Source organism: Haliaeetus albicilla, chromosome 13, assembly GCF_947461875.1.
Source record: "Haliaeetus albicilla chromosome 13, bHalAlb1.1, whole genome shotgun sequence".
Taxonomy (NCBI): domain Eukaryota; kingdom Metazoa; phylum Chordata; class Aves; order Accipitriformes; family Accipitridae; genus Haliaeetus; species Haliaeetus albicilla.
Window position 1 is genome coordinate 757,754 of NC_091495.1, and position 17,049 is coordinate 774,802.

A 17,049-nucleotide genomic window follows, 5' to 3' on the forward strand; every position below is an offset into this window, starting at 1 on the left:
GGGCACAGGAGGTGGCCATGGGGTGGGTCTATGGGGCACAGCAGGTGGCTATGGGGTGGGGGGGTCTGGGGCACAGGTAGCTATAGGGTGGAGGGGGGGTTGCTGTGGGGCACAGGAGTATCTATGGGGCACAAGGGGTGGCAGCAGGGTGGGGGGAAATCTATAGGGCACAGCAGGTGGCTATGGGGCGGGGGGAAATCTATAGGGCACAGCAGGTGTCTATGGGGTGGGGGTATCTATGGGGCAGCACAATATGTGGGACACAAGGGACATCTATGGGGCACAGATGCCCCCTAATCCCCCCCCACCCCTCAGCAAATACCAAAACAAGGGGGTAAAACTACAACAACTTTATTGGGGGGGAGAAGATAGGGGGCACCCCACAGCAACGGGGGGGTGCCCCCCAGCACACTTTGGGGGCAGCCCCACGTTTGGGTGGGTGGGGGGGGTCCCGCGCCCCCCACGTGTGGGGTGAAGGGGAAAGGGGGGACACACACGTACGTCAGGGGTTGGCGGGGGGGACGTAGGTGGGGGGCAGCACCCGCCGGGAGTGGGCGCGCACCCAGGGGTGCTGCAGGACCCCCCGCAGGGGCAGGCGCTGGGGGGGGCTGTGACGCAGCAGGCGGGTGATGAGGTCACGGGCGCCCTCGGGGACGGTGGGGGGGAAGTGCAGGTCCACCTGGGGGGGACACACACACAAACATGGAGGGGGGGGTCAGGGACCCCCAAAAATGGGGGGCAGCACCCACCCTGGGGGTCCCTGAGGCCCCCCCTACCTTGGCTGTGGGGGTCATCCCTCTGGGAAAGCAGGGGGGTGTGGGGCAGGGAAAGGGGGGGGCAATGTTGGGGGGTATCCCTGTATTTTTGGGGGGATCCTTGTATTTTTGGAGAGGGGGTTCCTACCTTGGTGACGCAGCGGCAGGTCTTGGTGTAGGAGGGGCTTTCAAAGCGGGGGGGTCCCTATATTTTTGGGAGATCCCTGTATTTTGGGGGGGTTCCTGTATTTTGGGGGGTCTCCCTGTGGTTTTTGGGGATCCCTGTATTTTTGTTGGGGGGTCCCTACCTTGGTGATGTGGCAGTAGGTCTCAGTGTGGGAGGGGCTCTTGAAGGGGGGTGTCCCTGCATTTTGGGAGGGGTCTCCCCATATTTTTGGGGGGTCCTTATATTTCAGGGGGGCGTTCCTGTGTTTTTTGGGGGTCCCTGTATTTTTGGGGGGTCCCTACCTTGGTGATGCAGCAGTAGGTCTCGGCCTGAGAGGGGCTCTTGAAGGGGGGTGTCCCTGCATTCTGAGGGGGGTCTCCCCGTATTTTTGGGGTTCCTGTGTTTTTTGGGGGTCCCTTGGTGTCCCATCACCACCTTGGTGATGTGGCAGTAGGTCTTGGTGTGGGAGATGCTTTCAAAGGGGGGGGGTCCCTGTGTTTTGGGGGTGTCCCTGTATTTTTGGGGGTCTCCTTGTGTTTTTTGGGGGGGTCCCTACCTTGGTGATGCGGCGGTAGGTCTCGGCGTGGGAGGGGCTCTCGAAGGGGGGGTGCCCGGCCAGCAGCTCGTAGCAGAGCACCCCCAGGCACCAGAGATCGACCTTCTCGTCGTGCGCCTGCCCCTCCACCATCTCGGGGGGGAGGTAATCCAGCGTCCCGCACAGCGTCCGGCGCCTGGGGGGGGACACACACGACCTCGTTAATTAGGCGGGGGCACCCTCTTCATTAATGAAAGCCACTCTGTTAATTATCGGGGGGCAAACTTCTCATCGTGCACCCACCCCTCCACCATCGGGGGCGGGAGGGAGGTAATCCAGCATCCCACACAGTGTCTGGCACCTGCAGCGGGGGGGGGGGGGGGGGGGGGGGAGGGCACCCTGTTAATTAGCAAGAACTACCTTGTTAATTATTGGCAGCCACCCTGTTAATTATCAGGGGGAAAGTTTCTCATTGTGCACCTGCCCCTCCACTATCTCAGGGGGGAGGTAATCCAGCATCCCACACAGTGTCTGGTGTCTGTGGTGGGGACACGACCTCATTAATTAGGAGTGACAACCCTGTTAATTAGCGAGAGCCACCTTATTAATTATTGGGGACCACCCTGTTAATTAGGGGGGGCCAAACTTCTCATCATGCACCCACCCCTCCACCATCTCAGGGGGGAGGTAATCCAGTGTCCTGCACAGTGTCTGGCACCTCGTTAACTGGGGGGGAGGCCACCCTGTTAATTATTGGGGGGCACCCCGTTAATTAGGACACCACCATGGGTGTACGTGGATCCATTGTCTCCCTGGATGCAGCCTGGGGGTCGGGGGGAAGCCCCCTCTCCCCCTCCTCAGGATTTTGGGGACACCCCCCCCCAGCTTGCCCTGTGCCCATAGGACCAGCCCCATAGGGGCAGCTCCAGCCCCATAGAGCATCCCCTATGGGGTACCCCCAGTCCCATAGGTGTCCCCTATAGGGTCCCCCCAGCCCTATAGGGCATCCCCCATGGGGCAGCCCAGCCCCACAGAGCACCCTCAGCCCCCTAGGCCACCCCCAGCCCCATAGGGCATCCCCTATGGGGTACCTCTAGCCCCATAGATCCCCCCCTCAGCCGTACCGGAGGGAGGGGGCGTGCACGGACCACCCGAAATCGGCGATTTTCAGCTCCCCCTTGAGCCCCAGCAGCAGATTCTCGGGTTTGATGTCCCGGTGGATCACCTTCCGCCCATGGCAGTACAGCAGCGCGTCCGCCAGCTCCTCCATCAACTGGGGTGGGGGATTTTGGGGGGGGGTCAGGGCACCCCCAAACTGCCCAGGGTCCCCCCAAAGACCCCTGAGGCCCCCCAAGGTCTCCTGCACCCCCAAGGGTGCCCCATGTCTTCCCCCCCCGCCCTGAGCTGTGCAGTTGGTGTGGGGCCGCAGCTCCTCCATCAATTTGGGGGCGGGGTGAGATTCGGGGGGGGTCAGGGCACCCCCAAAGTGCCCGGGGGGTCCCAACAAGCAGCCCCATGGGGGGGACACACATGACAATGACCCCCGCAAGTGTTTGGGGCACTTGGACCCAGACACCACCCAATGACTGAGGGTGACCCTGATGTCTATGGGACCCAGACTCCCATGTTGCGGGGGCACCCCAATTTCAGGGTAGACTCTGGATTCAGGGGGGGCAGCCCCCCCCATGTCTGGGGGTACCCCAATGTCCCAGTCAGTTCTGGGGTCCCAGTTCCCCCTTCCATAGGGGGTACCCTGATATCTGGGGGAGGGCAGACCCCCACGGTTTGGGGGGGTACCCCAATATCCAGGGCTGCTCTGAGATTAACCCCACTGTTGGGGGGGCACCGCCCAAAACCTGGGTCACGACCTCTAGATCCAGGTTCACTCCCAGCTCCCTCCCCATTACCTGGGGGTCTCCCTGACGTGTGGGGCAGTTCTGGGGTGCCCCCCCCAAAAAAAAGGGGTGCCGGATTTTGGGGTGCCCTGACCGTGGCAGTTCGGGAGGCGTCAAGGCGGCGGCAGCGCTGCAGCTCCTTGTAGAGCTCCCCCCGCGGCGCGTACTCCAGGATGAGGAACACCCGGCGCCGGTCGTGGAAGTAGTTGTAGAGGCGCAGGACGTTGGGGTGCCTGGGGGGGGGCAATATGAAGGGGGGGCACCCAGTGAGGCCCCTGTGACCCCCCCCACTGTCACCTGTTGACACCTGGAGGGTGGCTGGTACCCCCCTGTTGCCACCTAAGGGGTGCTCTGGGTCACGTGTCACCCCCGGCACCCCAGTGCCACCCATAGGGACAGGAGACCCCCAGGACCTCCCCACTGTCACCCCACCAGTGCCACCCACCATCTCCCAGGGTCCCCAGGCTCCCCCCCCCCCATCCCCCCAGGACCCCCCCCATCACCTCATTGACACCCACTGTCACCCAGTGTCCCCAGGACCCCCCATCATCCCAGGACACCCAGGCCCCCCTTTCACTCTCACCCCGCCACCACCCACTATCACCCAGTGTCCCCAGTCCCCCTCTCTACCTTCATCCCAGTGCCACTTCCTGTCACCCCAGTGTCCCCAGGACCTCCCCCATCACCCCAGACCCCCCCTCCACTCTCACCCCAGATGCCCAGGCCCCCCCCAATCACCCCAGGACCCCCCCATCACCCCAGTGCCACCCATCACCCCAGTGCTTCTCTCCACCCTCAGCCCACTGCCATCCCCTGTCACCCCAGTGTCCCCAGGACCCCCCCCATCACCCCAGGACCCTCCTCCACCCTCACCCCACCGCCACCCCGCATCCCCAGGACCCCTGCCACCCCGTGCCCCCCGCCCTGACCGGAGGTGGGCCTGGATCTCGATCTCCCTGCGGAGCTGGTGTTCCACCCCTTCCTTCTCCACCTGGGACTTGAAGAGAACCTTCAGGGCCACCAGGAAGCCAGAGCTCCGCTCCCGCGCCAGGTACACATTCCCGAATTTCCCCTTTCCCAGTGGACGCCCCACCTCGAAGTCCTCCAGGGAGAACGTCCGTCTGCGGGGGGGGGATGGACGGGGACACACAGGGGACAGATGGACGGACACAGTGGTGAGGGGGACCCGTGGCCTGGGGTTGGGGGGGACGCCCGGTATCAAGGGTCGGGGGGCACAGGACAGACCTGAAGCGCCCGGCATCACCCACAGGGTGCCGGCACCCCCCTCAGTATCACCCACCGTCACCCACAGGGTGCTGGGACCCCCCCCAGTATCACCCACCATCACCCACAGGGTGCTGGGACCCCCCCACTGTGACCCAGGGTCCCCCCCCAGTGTCACCCACCATCACCCAGTGCCCCAGGACCCCCCAATGCCACCCAGGGGCCCCAAGACTCCTTCCAGTGTCACCCACCATCACCCACAGGGTGCCAGGACCCCCCCCCAGTGCCACCCAGGGTCCCCAAGACCCTCTCCAGTGTCACCCAGTGCCACCCACCATAACCCACATGGTTCCAGAACCCCCACAGTGCCACCCAGGGGGTCTCTAGGACCCCCCCTACTGTCACTAGGGGGTAACTGGGGACCCCCCCCAGTGCCACCCAGGGTCCCCAAGACCCCCCCCAGCGCCACCCACCACCACCAAGAGGATCCCAACACCCCTCCCAATGCCCCCCAGCATCCTTGGGCCCCCCTCCAGTGCCCCCCCCGACACTCACTGGGGTGGGGGAGGTGCAGGCGCCTGCAGGGCGCTGGGCTCCAGGGGCACCCGCCCGGCTCCTGAGAAGAGGGAGAGAAATTGGGGGGGGGTGTCAGTGGCGGGACCCCCCCCCCCCCCCCAAAAACACCCATGGGGGGCCCCCATGGACCCCCCCCATCCCTCCCCGTACCTGGCAGGGCCCCGGCCTTGCCGGGGGCTCTCGAAAGCTGGGGGGGATCCGAAGCGGGGGGGTCCTTACGGGGCACCCGTTGGGGGGCGGGGGGGGGCAGCACCCCACACTGCCGGCACAAAACGGGGTGGGGGGGCATGTCACCCCAAGGCCACCTCTTAGGGGTGGGGGGACCCCAAATGACCCCCACACCCCCTGAAATTGGGGGGAGCACCCCAAGGCCACGGGGGGAATCCCAACACACCCCCCACCCCCTCAAAGTGGGGGGGCACCCCAAGACCACTTCTTGGGGTGGGGGGACCCCAAATACTCCCCACACCCCCTCAAAGTAGGGGGGACACCCTAAGACCACCTCTTGGGGTGGGGGGGGACCCCAAACAACCCCTACACCCCTTCAAAGTGGGGGGGCACCCCAAGACCCCCCCTCAAGGGAACACCGCGAGGCGGGGGGGAGGGGTTACCTTGGCCAAGCTGGGGTTCATGTTCTCCTTCTGCGACATCCTGAGGGGAGGGGGGGGGGGGGGTTACAGCGTCACCAGGGTCCCCCCCAGGACCCAAAATCCCCCCAAAATTCCCCCCCGGCCCCGCACGGTCTCACCCGCCGCCTGCGCCGCCACGTTCTGCCCCGCCCCGCGCGGCCGACGGGCTTCAAATCTGCCCCCTCGCTCTCCGATTGGCTGGCGGCCGCCGCGCGCCGCCCGCCTATTGGTTTTCCGCTAAAGGCGGGCAGGGTTCCGCCCCGCTCCTCCCCTTTTTCTTCCCGCCCCCCCCTCCGCGCTCGCGCTGTTTCTCATTGGTCGCTTTCGCCGCCCGCCTGAGGAAAGGCGGGAGCTCGGCGGTGATTGGCTGCTGGCCGCGCGGGCGCTGTTGGTGGTTAGAGCGCATGCGGGGAGGGGGGGGGGAAGACAAGGCGTGGTCACGTGGGGGGCGACCATTTTAGGGATAAGCCGGAGCTCAGCCCGGCAACAAGGGCGGGGCCGAGGGGGGCGGCCAATCAGGGGCCGCGACGGTGGTGGGCGGGGCTTGCACGCTCTGCAGACGGCCTGCCACGCCGGGCCCTGTTGCGGACGCACCGTTGCACGCACGGGGGGGGGGGGGGGGGCAGGGCAATGTTGCACTCTCACCCTTGCACACTCACCATGGGGAGGGGCGCAGGGGCCCGTTGCACACTCTTGCACACTCACGGGGAGGGTACAGAGCCCTCTTGCACGCTCACGGGGAGTGAAAAGCCCCGTGGCACGCTCTTGCACACTCACGGGGAGGGTGCAGAGCCCCTGTTGCACATTCACCGGCGAGGTGCAGAGCCCTCTTGCGCACTCACCATGCGGGCGGTGCAGAGCCCCGTTGCACAAGCGCCCTTGCACACTCACGGGGGCGGAGGCCGCAGACCCCGTCCCGCGCTCTTGCACGCTCACCGTGGTGCGCGCCCGCGCAGCCCCGTGACCCCACTCCCCACAGGGCGTGGCCTCTCCCGTGACGTAGTCCTCACCCCTCTCCCCCCCACGGCGGTCCCTCCCTGCCCCGCGCAGGCGCAGTCAGAGTCACGGGAGCTGCGGGTGTTGCACTTCCCGCAGCCCCCCCGTGATGTAATCACGCGTCATCACGTTCAGCTCATCACGCGCTGCCCGCAAAGCGGGGCAGGTCAGGATATACCGCACTGACGATATAAACCAAACCACCCCCCGTCACGAGGGGGGTCCCACGCCAGCTCCCCTTACCCCAGGGCGACCCCCCCAAACTCCCCCGCCGTAACCCTCTCGCATCCCCCCACCCCTCTCCCCCCTTTCCCACCCGCAGACCCCTCCCCACCCCGCGCCCACCCACCCTTCCGCGCCCTCCCAGCCTGCCCCGCAGCCCTCATTTGCATGTGGGCGTGGCCACGGCCCCCTTCCCGCCCCAAGGTTTTGGCGCGCCGAAGCTTTTCCGCGTTCAAATCTTTATTTATTTTCTCGGTCCCGCGGGGGGGGGGGGGGGCGGTAAAAGCGGGGTTGGGGCGCAAAGGGGGGGGTCAGGGGATATTGGGGACCCCCGGGGGGGCTTGGGGGGGTCCCCAACACCCCCCCCCCCCGCTGGGGGTCAGATCGCTCTCCTCCTGCAGCCCAGCATGGAGACCATCAGCAGCACCTCGGTGATGGCGGGGGGGACACTGCGGGGTGCAGGGGACACAACGGGGGTGTCAGTGGGGTGCAAAGGAGAGGGGGGACCCCCCCCCCCAAAAAAAAAGCCCCCAACCCACCTGCAGAGGCCGAAGAGGAGCCAGAAGCAGCTGCTGTCCCAACCCTCCAGCAAGGCCCAGGCCAAGGCCAGGGCGGCCCCCCCGTGGGCCGCCAGCGCTACCCACGTCAGGGGAAATAACCCCAAAAATGGGGGGACACACACACAGACACCCCCACACACACCCCCAGACTGGGATTAGGGGGGGACCCCCCAAATCTCCCCCCTCCAACACCCCCTGGAGCACGGCAAGGCCCTTGGAAGAGGGGAGGAACCCCCTTGGCTGTACCCCCCCTCCTCGTTTTGGGGGCCCCCCTCCACCATTTTGGGTCCCCCTCCATTTTGGGGGTCCCCCCCTGTTTTGGGGGTCCCCCCATTTCACTCTCCCCCCCTTTTGGGCTGTGTCCCCCCCCATTGGGGTCTCCCCCCACCTTCTTTGGGCACCCCCCCCGTCTTGGCATCCCCCCCCCATTTTGGGGTCCCCCGCCATTTTAGGGTCTCCCCCTGTTTTGCCCCCCCCCCATTTTGAGGTTCCCCCCAGTGTTGTCCCTCCATTTTGGGGTCCCCTTCCCTCTTTTGGGGCCCTCCCCCATTTTCCAGCCTCCCCCTCCCCACTCCACCATTTTGGGGTCCCCTCCATTTTGGGGTTTCCCCCCCAAGTTTTGGGGTGCCCCCCCTCAGGATACAAAGCAGACTCTGCCCAGGGTGGAACATGGAGACCCCCGAAAAGAAGCCGACGAACTCGACCCCCAAGAGCCCCAGGGCCCCCCCCAGGGCCCCCCCCAACCTGAAATGGGGGGACACAGAGGGGTGAGGGGGGGGGAGACCCCCCCCAAGCCACCAAACACCCTCCCCAACCTGGGGGGGGGCACAGAGTTGGGGGGGGCACAGGGATGGGGGGGCGTGGGGAGAAGTGGGAGGCCACAGGGATTTGGGGGGGGCAGGGGGTTTGGGGGGGGGCAGGGGGACACCCTGGGGTGCGGGGGGTCCCCCCGTGGGTGGGTGCCCCCCCCCGGGACTCACAACCGGTCGGCGTGGGCGTACTCCTCCGCCGAGAACTCGAGGGGCAGTGAGGCGCGGACGTGGGGGTCCTGGGGGGGGCAGGGTTTTTTTTGGTGGAGGGCACGTCCACGCTCCGCCCCTCCCCCCACAGCCCTCCCCCAGCGCCCCCCCCCCCCCATGGGGACCGCAGCGGGGGTGGCCCGTGGGTGGCGTGGCCCGGTGTGGGGACAGGAGTGGAGGCGTGTGGACACGTGTGGGGACACGAGTGGTGGCGTGTGGACACATGTGGAGAAGTGTGGACATGTGGGGACACGAGGGGAGGTGTGTGGACATGTGGGGACACGAGTGGAGGCGTGTGGACATGTGTGGAGGGGTGTGGACGCATGTGGGGACATGAGTGGAGGTGTGTGGACACGTGGGGAGGTGTGTGGACACGTGTGGGGACATGAGAGGAGGCATGTGGACACGTGGGGGAGTGTATGGACACATGTGGGGACATGAGGGGACGTGTGGGGACACGTGGGGACACGAGTGGAGGTGTGTGGACATATGGGGAGGTGTGTGGACACGTGTGGGGACGTGTGTGGGGACATGAGTGGTGGCATGTGGACACGTGCGGACATGTGTGGAAGCGCGTGGAGGTGTGTGGATACGCGTGGAGGTGTGTGCGCACACGTGTGGAAGCGCGTGGAGGTGTGTGGGTGCGTGTGGAGGCGCGTGGAGGCGTGTGGACGTGTGTGTGCACACGTGTGGACACGAGAGGAGGTGTGTGGGGGCATGCGGACGTGTGTGGATGCGTGTGGAGGCGCGTGGCCGCGCGTGGCCGTGCCCCCCACTCACCCGCCCCCAGCCGAGCTGCAGCAGCAGCACCAGATGCGCCGTCAGGACGAGGAACCGGGCCGGCACCAGCGACCCCCGGGGGGGCATCGGGACTGGGGGGGGGGGGGGAATAACAGGGGATGAGGGGGGGCCGCGGCCTCCCCTCCCCCCCCAGCGCCCCCCCAACATGCAACACCCCCCTCCCCCCCCCCCCGGACACCCCCCACGACCCCCCCCCCCCCGCCCCGGGCCCCCCCCTCAGGCTCCGCGCCCCGCGCTAGGCCTCACGTTGCCGCGGCAACCGCTGACGCTCCGCCCCCTTCGTCGCCCCGCCCCTGACGACGCCCCCACCCCTTGGCCAACCTCCTCCGCCCCTAGCCGGGCCCCTGGTCCCGCCCCCGAACACGCCCCTTCCCGACCACGCCCCCTCCGTTCGGCTCCGCCCCCCGGTCGCTGGCCACGCCCCCTCGGAGTACCCCCCAGGGGGAGGGAGACGAGGGACACGGTGGAGAGCGGTTTATACTGGTCTGTACTGGTTTATACTGGTCTGTACAGGTCTGTAGTGGTCTGTACTGGTCTGCATAGGTCTGTACTGTTCTGTGCTGGTCCGTATTGGTCTGTACTGTTCTATAGTGGTCTGTACTGGTCTGTGCTGATCTGTATTGGTGTGTACTGTTCTATGCTGATCTGTACTGGTCTGTGCTGATCTGTACTGGTCTGCGCTGTTCTATACTGGTCTGCACTGCTCTGTACTTTCTTGTATTGGTCTGTGCTGGTCTGTGCTGGTCTGCACTGGTCTATATACTGGTCTGCACTGCCCCATACTGGTCTCTACTGCCCCGTACTGGTCTTTACTGGCCTGCACAGCTCTGTACTGTTCCGTATTGGTCCGTGCCGGTCCGCGCTGCCCCGTACTGGTCTATACTGGCGTGTACTGGCCCGCGCTGCTCTGTGGGACTCAGCCCTCAGCGGCCGCCACCGCCTGGCTCCTCCCCCCCGCCGCAGCCCCGCCCCCTGGGAGGAGCCAGCCGCGGTGCATGCTGGGAACTGGGGGGTGTTTAGTCCCGGGGGGGCACCCAGCGCACCCGTCAGCCATGGCCTGGGGGGTCCGGGCCTGCACCCAGCGCGACTGCGCCCGCCTGCGGGAGATGGTCCGGGTACGGCACCCCTGGGGGGGCACCCATTGGGGGGGCACCCAGGGGTGGGGGGGGCACCCAGGTGTTGGGGGGGGTCACCCAGGGTGACCTTTGCCCCCAGGACTGGGTGACGCTGGAGCCGGGGCCGGAGCCGGAGCGGGAGCTGCCGTCGGAGGAGGGTGAGGGATGACGTGTGCGTGTCCCCAACCCCACGAGGGTCATGACCCCTGACCCCTGGGTGACCGCATCTCCTGTGACCCCTGTGATCACCTGACCTGGCTTTGGGGTGGTCATGTGACCCCTCTGTGACCCCTCTGTGACCCTTGTGTCCCCCATGAACCCATGGTGACCCCATCACCGTGACCCCCTGACCCCTCAGTGACCCCTGACCTCCCCATGACCCCCTGACCCCGCTGCACCCCCCATGACCTCACAGAGGTGCCATGTCCCCTCTGACCCCCGACCCTGGCGACCCCTGGGTGACCCCATGACCCCTGGGTGACCCCATGACCCTTGGGTGACCCCATGACCCCTGGGTGACCCAGCTCTGTGCCGGGAGCTCCTGGAGGGGCAGCCGCCCCCCGTCGTACTGGTGGCCGTGGGCCCCCCCGGTGAGTGCCCCCCCCGGTGACCCCTGACCCTTCTGTGACCCCTGACCCCTCTGTGACCCCTGATCCCCCAGGCAGGAGCAAGGGGGGGGCAGGAGGGGGGGGAATTGGGGGGTGGGGGGGCATTGGGGGTCCAGGGGGGGATGAGAGGGACCTGGGGGGGGCCAGGGGGGTCTTGGGGGGGGACAAGAAGGACCTGGGGGGGGGTCTGGGGGGGCACAAAAGGGACCTGGGGGGGTCCAGGGGGGGACAAGTGGGACCTGGGGGGTCCTGGGGGAAGCAAGAGGGAGCTGGGGGGGTCCTGGGGGGGTCCAGGGGGGGACAAGATGGAGCTGGGGGGTCTTGGGGGGCACAAGGGGGTGCAGGGGGGGACAAGAGGGACCTGGGGGGGTCCGGGGGGGGGGAAGGGGGTCTGGGGGGAGGACAAGAGGGACCTTGGGCGGTCCAAGTGGGACCTTGGGGGTCCTGGGGGGGGTCCGGGGGGTGTCCTTGGTGTTCTTGGGGTGGGGGGCCCTCGGGTCCCACGTCCCCGTCCCCCCCCCCCCCAATCTCCCACAGGGGGGGCCCTGGGGGGCTTCGCCGTGGCCTCCTGGGGCTTCAGCACCTGGCGCGGCCCCGACCTGCGCCTGGGGGAGCTCTGGGTGCCCCCCCCGCTGCGAGGTGGGACCCCCCCCCCTACTCCCCCCCCATTTTGGGGGACCCAGCTGTGTGTGTCCCCCCCATTTTGGGGGACTCAGGTGTCTGTCTGTGTCCCCCCCCCCCCAGGACAAGGCATTGAGGAGCTGCTGCTGCGGAAGGTGGCACAGGTAAGGGGGACAGGGGTGCCCCCCCCCACCCCAGCACCCACTGACCCCCCCCAGGTGTCCAGGGGAAGCAGGGTGTCCCCTCTCCCCCAAGGGACCCAGGCATCAGGGTGCCCTCCCCCCCCCAAAGCTCCCCAGGGGTTTGGGTGCCCCCCCCCAAAAGGACTCAGGGGTTTGGGTGCCCCCCCATGACCCCAACTGACCTTGGGGTTTGAGTGCCCCCCCACAAAAGCCACCCAGGGGTCCAGGTGCCCCCCCCCCGACCCCAAGGGCTCCGAGTGCCCCCCCCAAAAGCCACCCAGGGCTTTGGGTGCCCCCCCATAACCCCAAGTGACCCTGGGGTTTGGGTGCCCCCCACCATGACCCCAAGGGTTTGGGTGCCCCACCAAAAGGCACCCAGGGCTTTGGGTGCCCCCCCCCCCCCAAAACTGATGCCGGGGTTTGGGTGCCGCAGGTGGCCGTGGCCGGGGGGGGCTCCCAGCTGCGGGTGGAGGCGCCGGGACCCTGGACCCCCCCCCTGCCCCCCCCGCCGGGGGTCACCGACCTGGCCCGGGCCGAGGGCTGGCGCCCCGTCACCTTCGGGGGGGCCACCATGGCCAGACTGGGGGGCACCCACCCCCCCGGGGGGGCACCCTGAGGGCACCCCAATAGCTGGGTGCTTCGTGTCGGGGGGGGCACCCACCCGGCTTGGGGGGCACCCACGCGACTGGGGGGGGCACCCTGAGGGGCCCCCGGTGCTGGGGGGACACCCTGATGTCTGGGGGACAACCCCCCCCCCAAAAAAATAAAGCTCTGCCCCTTTTGGGTGTCTCGCTTTGGGGTCCCCACTGGGGGATTTGGGGCGGTCTCTCCCCCCCCAACTGCTCCATCCCAGTGCTCCCAGTGCCCCCCGCACCTCCACTGCCACCAGCACTCCCAGTGCCCCCACTGGCACCAGTACTCCCAGTGTCCCCAGTGCTCCCAGTATCCCCAGCACCCCCAGTGCTCCCCAGTATCCCCAGTGCCACTGGTACCTCCAGTGCCCCCAGTACCTCCAGTGCTCACCAGTATCCCCAGTACCTCCATTACTCCTAGTGTCCCCAGTACCTCCAGTGCTCCCCAGTATCCCCAATGTCACTGGTACCTCCAGTGCCGCCAGTGCTCCCCAGTATCCCCAGTGCCACTGGTACCTCCAGTGCTCCCCAGTACCTCCAGTATCGTATCCCCAGTGCTCCCAGTATCCCCAGCACCCCCAGTGCCGCCGGTACCTCCATTGCCCACCAGTATCTCCAGTACCCCCAGTATTCCCAGTGCCGCCGGTACCTTCAGTGCTCCCCAGTACTTCCGTATCGTATCCCCAGTGCTCCCAGTACCCCCAGTGCCGCCGGTACCCCCAGCGCTCCCCAGTACGCCCAGCAGGCCTGTTCTCGAGCCCAGCCCCTTTATTGCGCGCCGCCGGCGGCGCGGTCGAGCCGCGCCAGGCGCGCGCAGCGGCGGGCGGCGACGCCGCCGTAGACGCGGTAGCGGTGGTTGAGCGCCCGGCGGCCGTGGAGGCCGTAGCGGGTGCCCAGAGCCCCCTGCGGCGCCGGCACCCCGAAAAGCACCCGCCGCACCCGCGCGTGCACCAGCGCCATGGCGCAAAGGGCGCACGGCTCCCGCGTCAGGTAAACGTCGCAACCGGCGCACAGGTACCCGCCGTCGCCGCCGCCGCGCCGCCGCCGATGCCGCGCCACGGCCGCCAGGCAGGCGATGGCGGCGTGGGCCAGCGGGTGCTCGCCGCGGCGGCCGTCGTGGGCCGTCGCCAGCACGCGGCCGGTCGCCGGTTCCACCGCCGCCGCGCCCGCCGGCACCATCCCTCGGCGCGCCCCGCGCCGCGCCGCCGCCAGCGCCGCTCGCATGGCGGCGGCGGCCGCCGTCGCCTCCGCGGCGTCTAACGGCGGCGGCGACGCCAACGGCACCGCCGCCGCGCCGCCTCGCCGCACCCACGGCCACAGGGCCGCCGCCGTCGCCGCCGCCGTCTCCGGGCCTTGCGCCGGCGTCCGGCCCGGCACCTTGACGCGGAAAGGGGGGCCCAGCCCGCGCGGGGACACCCCGGGGCCCAGCAGCACCCGCAGCGGCGGCAGCGGGTCGGTGTCGGCGACGCCGGCGTTCCCGGTCACGGGATCGGGTCCAAGGCCGGCGGCGACGTCGGTGGTGTCGCCGGTGTTGGTGTTCCCGGTGACGCAGCCGGATCCAGGGCCGGCGGTGACGTCGCCGGCGTTGGTGTCCCTGGTGACAGGATTGGGTCCGGGGCCGGCGGTGATGTCGCTGGCGTTGGTGTCCCCGGTCGCGTGGCCGGATTTAGAGCCCGCGGTGGCCTCGGTGACGTCAGTGGCAGCGCCGGTGTCGGTGTCCCCGGTCGCACAACCGGACGCAGGGCCGGCGCTGGTCTCGGTGACGTCGGCCGCAGCGCCGGTGTCGGTGTCCCCGGTCCCATAACCGGACCCACAGCCGGCGGTGGCCTCGGTGACATCATCGGCGACATCATCGGCGGCTCCTGGGTGCGGGGTGGCAGCCGTGTCGGTGGCTCCAGCACCGGCTGTGTCCCCAACAGCCCTTGTGTCCCTGAGACCTCCAGCACCCCCAGTGTTCCCAGTCCCTCCAGCGTCCCCAGCCCCCACTAGCGCTCCCAGTCCCCCTCCTGTGCTCCCAGCTGCCCCTCCCAGTTGCTCCCAGTCCCCCCTTCCAGTGCTCCCAGTCCTCCCTCCCAGTGCTCCCAGCCCCCTGAGTCCCCCCCAAGTGCTCCCAGCCCCCCCCCAGTGCTCCCAGCCCCCTCCCAGCGCCCCCGCCTCGTACCCCGTCCGGGTCCCAGCTGGCTGTCGAGGCAGAGGAGCAGAGCAGCCCCCCCGGGCCCCCCCCGCACCCGCTTGAGGTGGGGGAGGCGATGGAGGGGCCGGGCCCTCCCCACCTCCCGCACCAGCCGCTCCGTCTCCCCCCGCAGCAGCAGGGGGGCCGCCACCCCCCCCAGCACCGGCAGCGGCCCCCCCTCGCCCTCCCAGGGCACCCCCCAGGGCGGGGGGTCCTCGCCGGGGGGGGGCACCCCCTCTTCTTCCTCCTCCTCCTCTTCCTCCTCCTCTTCTTCTTCCTCCTCCGGCGGCTTCTGCTGGGGCTCCATCGGCCTGCCCTGGGGGGGGGGATGCTTGTGGGACCCCCCCACAGTGACCCCCCCCCCCAAATGAGTCCCCCCCCACCCCAGAGACCCCCTACAGACACCCCCCATAGGGACCCTCCCCCAATGGGACCCCCCCAGGGACCCCCCTATAGGGACCAGCCCCCCCAGAGACCCCCCCAAAGGGTCGTGTGTCCCACCAGAGACCCCCCCACCCAAGAAACTCCCCCCAATGGGTGTCTGTCCCCCCCCAGAGACCCCCCCATAGGAACCAGCCCCCCCCAAAGCCCCCCCCATAGGGACCCCTCCCCAAAGACCCCCCCCAATAGGGTCCCCCCACCCCAGGGCCCCCCCAGACCCCCTCCAATGGGTCCCCCCCACCCCAGAGACCCCCCCCAATGGGTGTCATCCCCCCCAAAGACCCCCCCCACCCCAGAGCCCCCCCCAATGTGCCCCCCCGACACCCCCCTATAGGAACCAGCCCCCCCCATAGGGTCCCCCCACCCCAGGGCCCCCCCCAGACCCCCCCAATGGGTGTGTGTCCTCCAGAGACCCCCCCCGGACCCCCCCCACCCCAGGGCCCCCCGTGACCCCGCGGTGACCCCGCGCCCCCCCCCCACGTGTCGCCCTCACCCCCCGCCGCCGCCGCCGCCGCCTCGGCCCCGCCCCCGCGCGCTCATTGGTCAGCGCTACCTACCGTGGCGGAAGTTCCGCGTTGGGCTCAGAGGGCGGAACCACCGAGATGGGCGGCTGGAAGGGGGCGGGGCGGGCACGGGAGGGGAGAGCGCCGCCTGGCGGTGGGAGGGGAGCACACCAGTCGGCGCCAGTACGCACCAGTAGGCGCCGGTTTGCACCAGTAGGACGATAGTAGGACGCCAGTGGGACGCTAGTATGCGCCAGTTTGCGCCAGTATGCGGCGGTATGGCACCAGTGTGCACCCGTGGGCAACAGTAGAACACCAGTATGCACCAGTAGGACACTAGTATGCGCCAGTTTGCGCCAGTAGACGCCAGTATGCGCCAGTACACACCAGTAGACATCAGTATGCACCGGTAGGACACTGGTAGGACGCCAGTATGCCCCAGTTTGCACCAGTTTGCACCACTATGGCACCAGTATGCACCCGTGGGCAACAGTAGGGCACCAGTATGCACCAGTATGGGCACCAGTATGCACCAGTAGGCACCCCAGTTTGTACCAGTAGAAGCCAGTATGCACCAGTACACACCAGTAGGATGCTGGTAGGACACCAGTCTGCACCAGTAAGACAACAGTAGGACACCAGTAGGACACTAGCATGCGCCAGTTTGCACCAGTAGACGCCAGTATGCACCGGTATAGCACCAGTGTGCAGCCGTGGGCAACAGTAGAACACCAGTATGCACCAGTAGGACACTAGTATGCGCCAGTATGCACCAGTAGAAGCCAGTACAGGCCAGTACACACCATTAGACACCAGTTTGCACCAGTAGGATGCCAGTAGGACACCAGTATGCACCAGTATGCCCCAGTTTGCACCAGTATGCACCGGTATGGCACCAGTATGCACCCGTGGGCAACAGCAGGGCACCAGTATGCACCCCAGTTTGCATCAGCAGGCACCAGTATGCACCCCAGTTTGCACCAGCAGATGCCAGTATGCACCAGTAGACACCAGTAGGACACCAGTAGGATGCCGGTAGGATACCAGTCTGTGCCAGTATGCACCAGTTTGCACGAGTATGGCACCAGTATGCACCCGTGGGCAACAGTAGGGCACTAGTATGTACCAGTAGGACACCAGTATGGCGCCAGTATGCACCAGTATGCACCAGTAGGATGCCAGTAGGCACCAGTACGGCACCAGTGGGACACTAGTATGCGCCAGTTTGCACCAGTACATGAGTAAGACACCAGTAGGCACCAGTTTGAACCAGTATATGCCAGCAGGCACCAGTATGGAGGAGTAGGACACCAGTAGGCACCAGCGTGCACCAGTAGGACAGCAGTAGGACACCAGTATGCGCCAGTTTGCACCAGTAGGGTAGCAGTAGGCACCA

At 67.6% G+C, this 17,049-nt stretch overlaps 4 protein-coding genes, 1 long non-coding RNA gene and 1 other non-coding gene across 8 annotated transcripts; 1 reads left to right on the top strand and 5 right to left on the bottom strand.

The window, feature by feature from the left end:
• Positions 1–429: 429 nt before the first annotated feature.
• LOC138688500 (aurora kinase C-like) lies at positions 430–5,826 on the bottom strand. Its single transcript, XM_069799794.1, has 8 exons — positions 5,763–5,826; positions 5,302–5,410; positions 5,131–5,191; positions 4,281–4,472; positions 3,446–3,584; positions 2,581–2,729; positions 1,478–1,652; positions 430–679 (listed from the first exon to the last, which is right to left on the bottom strand). The coding sequence occupies exons 1-8, from the start codon at positions 5,799–5,801 to the stop codon at positions 503–505; spliced, it is 1,041 nt and encodes a 346-aa protein (XP_069655895.1). The 5' UTR covers positions 5,802–5,826; the 3' UTR covers positions 430–502.
• Positions 5,827–6,835: 1,009 nt separating this feature from the next.
• On the bottom strand, positions 6,836–6,965 carry LOC138688869 (U8 small nucleolar RNA). Its single transcript, XR_011327669.1, has one exon. It is a non-coding gene; the product is annotated as a U8 small nucleolar RNA (small nucleolar RNA).
• Positions 6,966–7,227: 262 nt separating this feature from the next.
• TMEM107 (transmembrane protein 107) lies at positions 7,228–9,699 on the bottom strand. The gene is made up of 6 exons (XM_069799798.1): positions 9,625–9,699; positions 9,358–9,449; positions 8,539–8,606; positions 8,202–8,302; positions 7,538–7,634; positions 7,228–7,447 (listed from the first exon to the last, which is right to left on the bottom strand). The coding sequence occupies exons 2-6, from the start codon at positions 9,442–9,444 to the stop codon at positions 7,378–7,380; spliced, it is 423 nt and encodes a 140-aa protein (XP_069655899.1). The 5' UTR covers positions 9,445–9,449; positions 9,625–9,699; the 3' UTR covers positions 7,228–7,377.
• Positions 9,700–10,417: 718 nt separating this feature from the next.
• On the top strand, positions 10,418–12,655 carry LOC138688812 (thialysine N-epsilon-acetyltransferase-like). 3 transcript variants are annotated; one of them, XM_069801339.1, is made up of 7 exons: positions 10,418–10,493; positions 10,594–10,651; positions 11,018–11,083; positions 11,639–11,740; positions 11,846–11,886; positions 12,338–12,558; positions 12,630–12,655. In XM_069801339.1, exons 1-6 carry the CDS (start codon positions 10,431–10,433, stop codon positions 12,518–12,520), a joined length of 513 nt encoding a protein of 170 aa, XP_069657440.1. In that variant the 5' UTR covers positions 10,418–10,430; the 3' UTR covers positions 12,521–12,558; positions 12,630–12,655. The 3 variants fall into 3 exon arrangements, with proteins under 3 accessions (XP_069657440.1, XP_069657442.1, XP_069657441.1); XM_069801341.1 differs by lacking the exon at positions 11,639–11,740; XM_069801340.1 differs by lacking the exon at positions 11,018–11,083.
• Positions 10,680–11,098, bottom strand: LOC138688813 (uncharacterized). The gene is made up of 3 exons (XR_011327617.1): positions 10,976–11,098; positions 10,856–10,937; positions 10,680–10,786 (listed from the first exon to the last, which is right to left on the bottom strand). It is a non-coding gene; the product is annotated as an uncharacterized lncRNA (long non-coding RNA).
• A 631-nt stretch (positions 12,656–13,286) lies between the features above and the next one.
• Positions 13,287–15,827, bottom strand: ADAT3 (adenosine deaminase tRNA specific 3). Its single transcript, XM_069799799.1, has 3 exons — positions 15,644–15,827; positions 14,698–15,020; positions 13,287–14,398 (listed from the first exon to the last, which is right to left on the bottom strand). Exons 1-3 carry the CDS (start codon positions 15,688–15,690, stop codon positions 13,305–13,307), a joined length of 1,464 nt encoding a protein of 487 aa, XP_069655900.1. The 5' UTR covers positions 15,691–15,827; the 3' UTR covers positions 13,287–13,304.
• Positions 15,828–17,049: the final 1,222 nt, after the last annotated feature.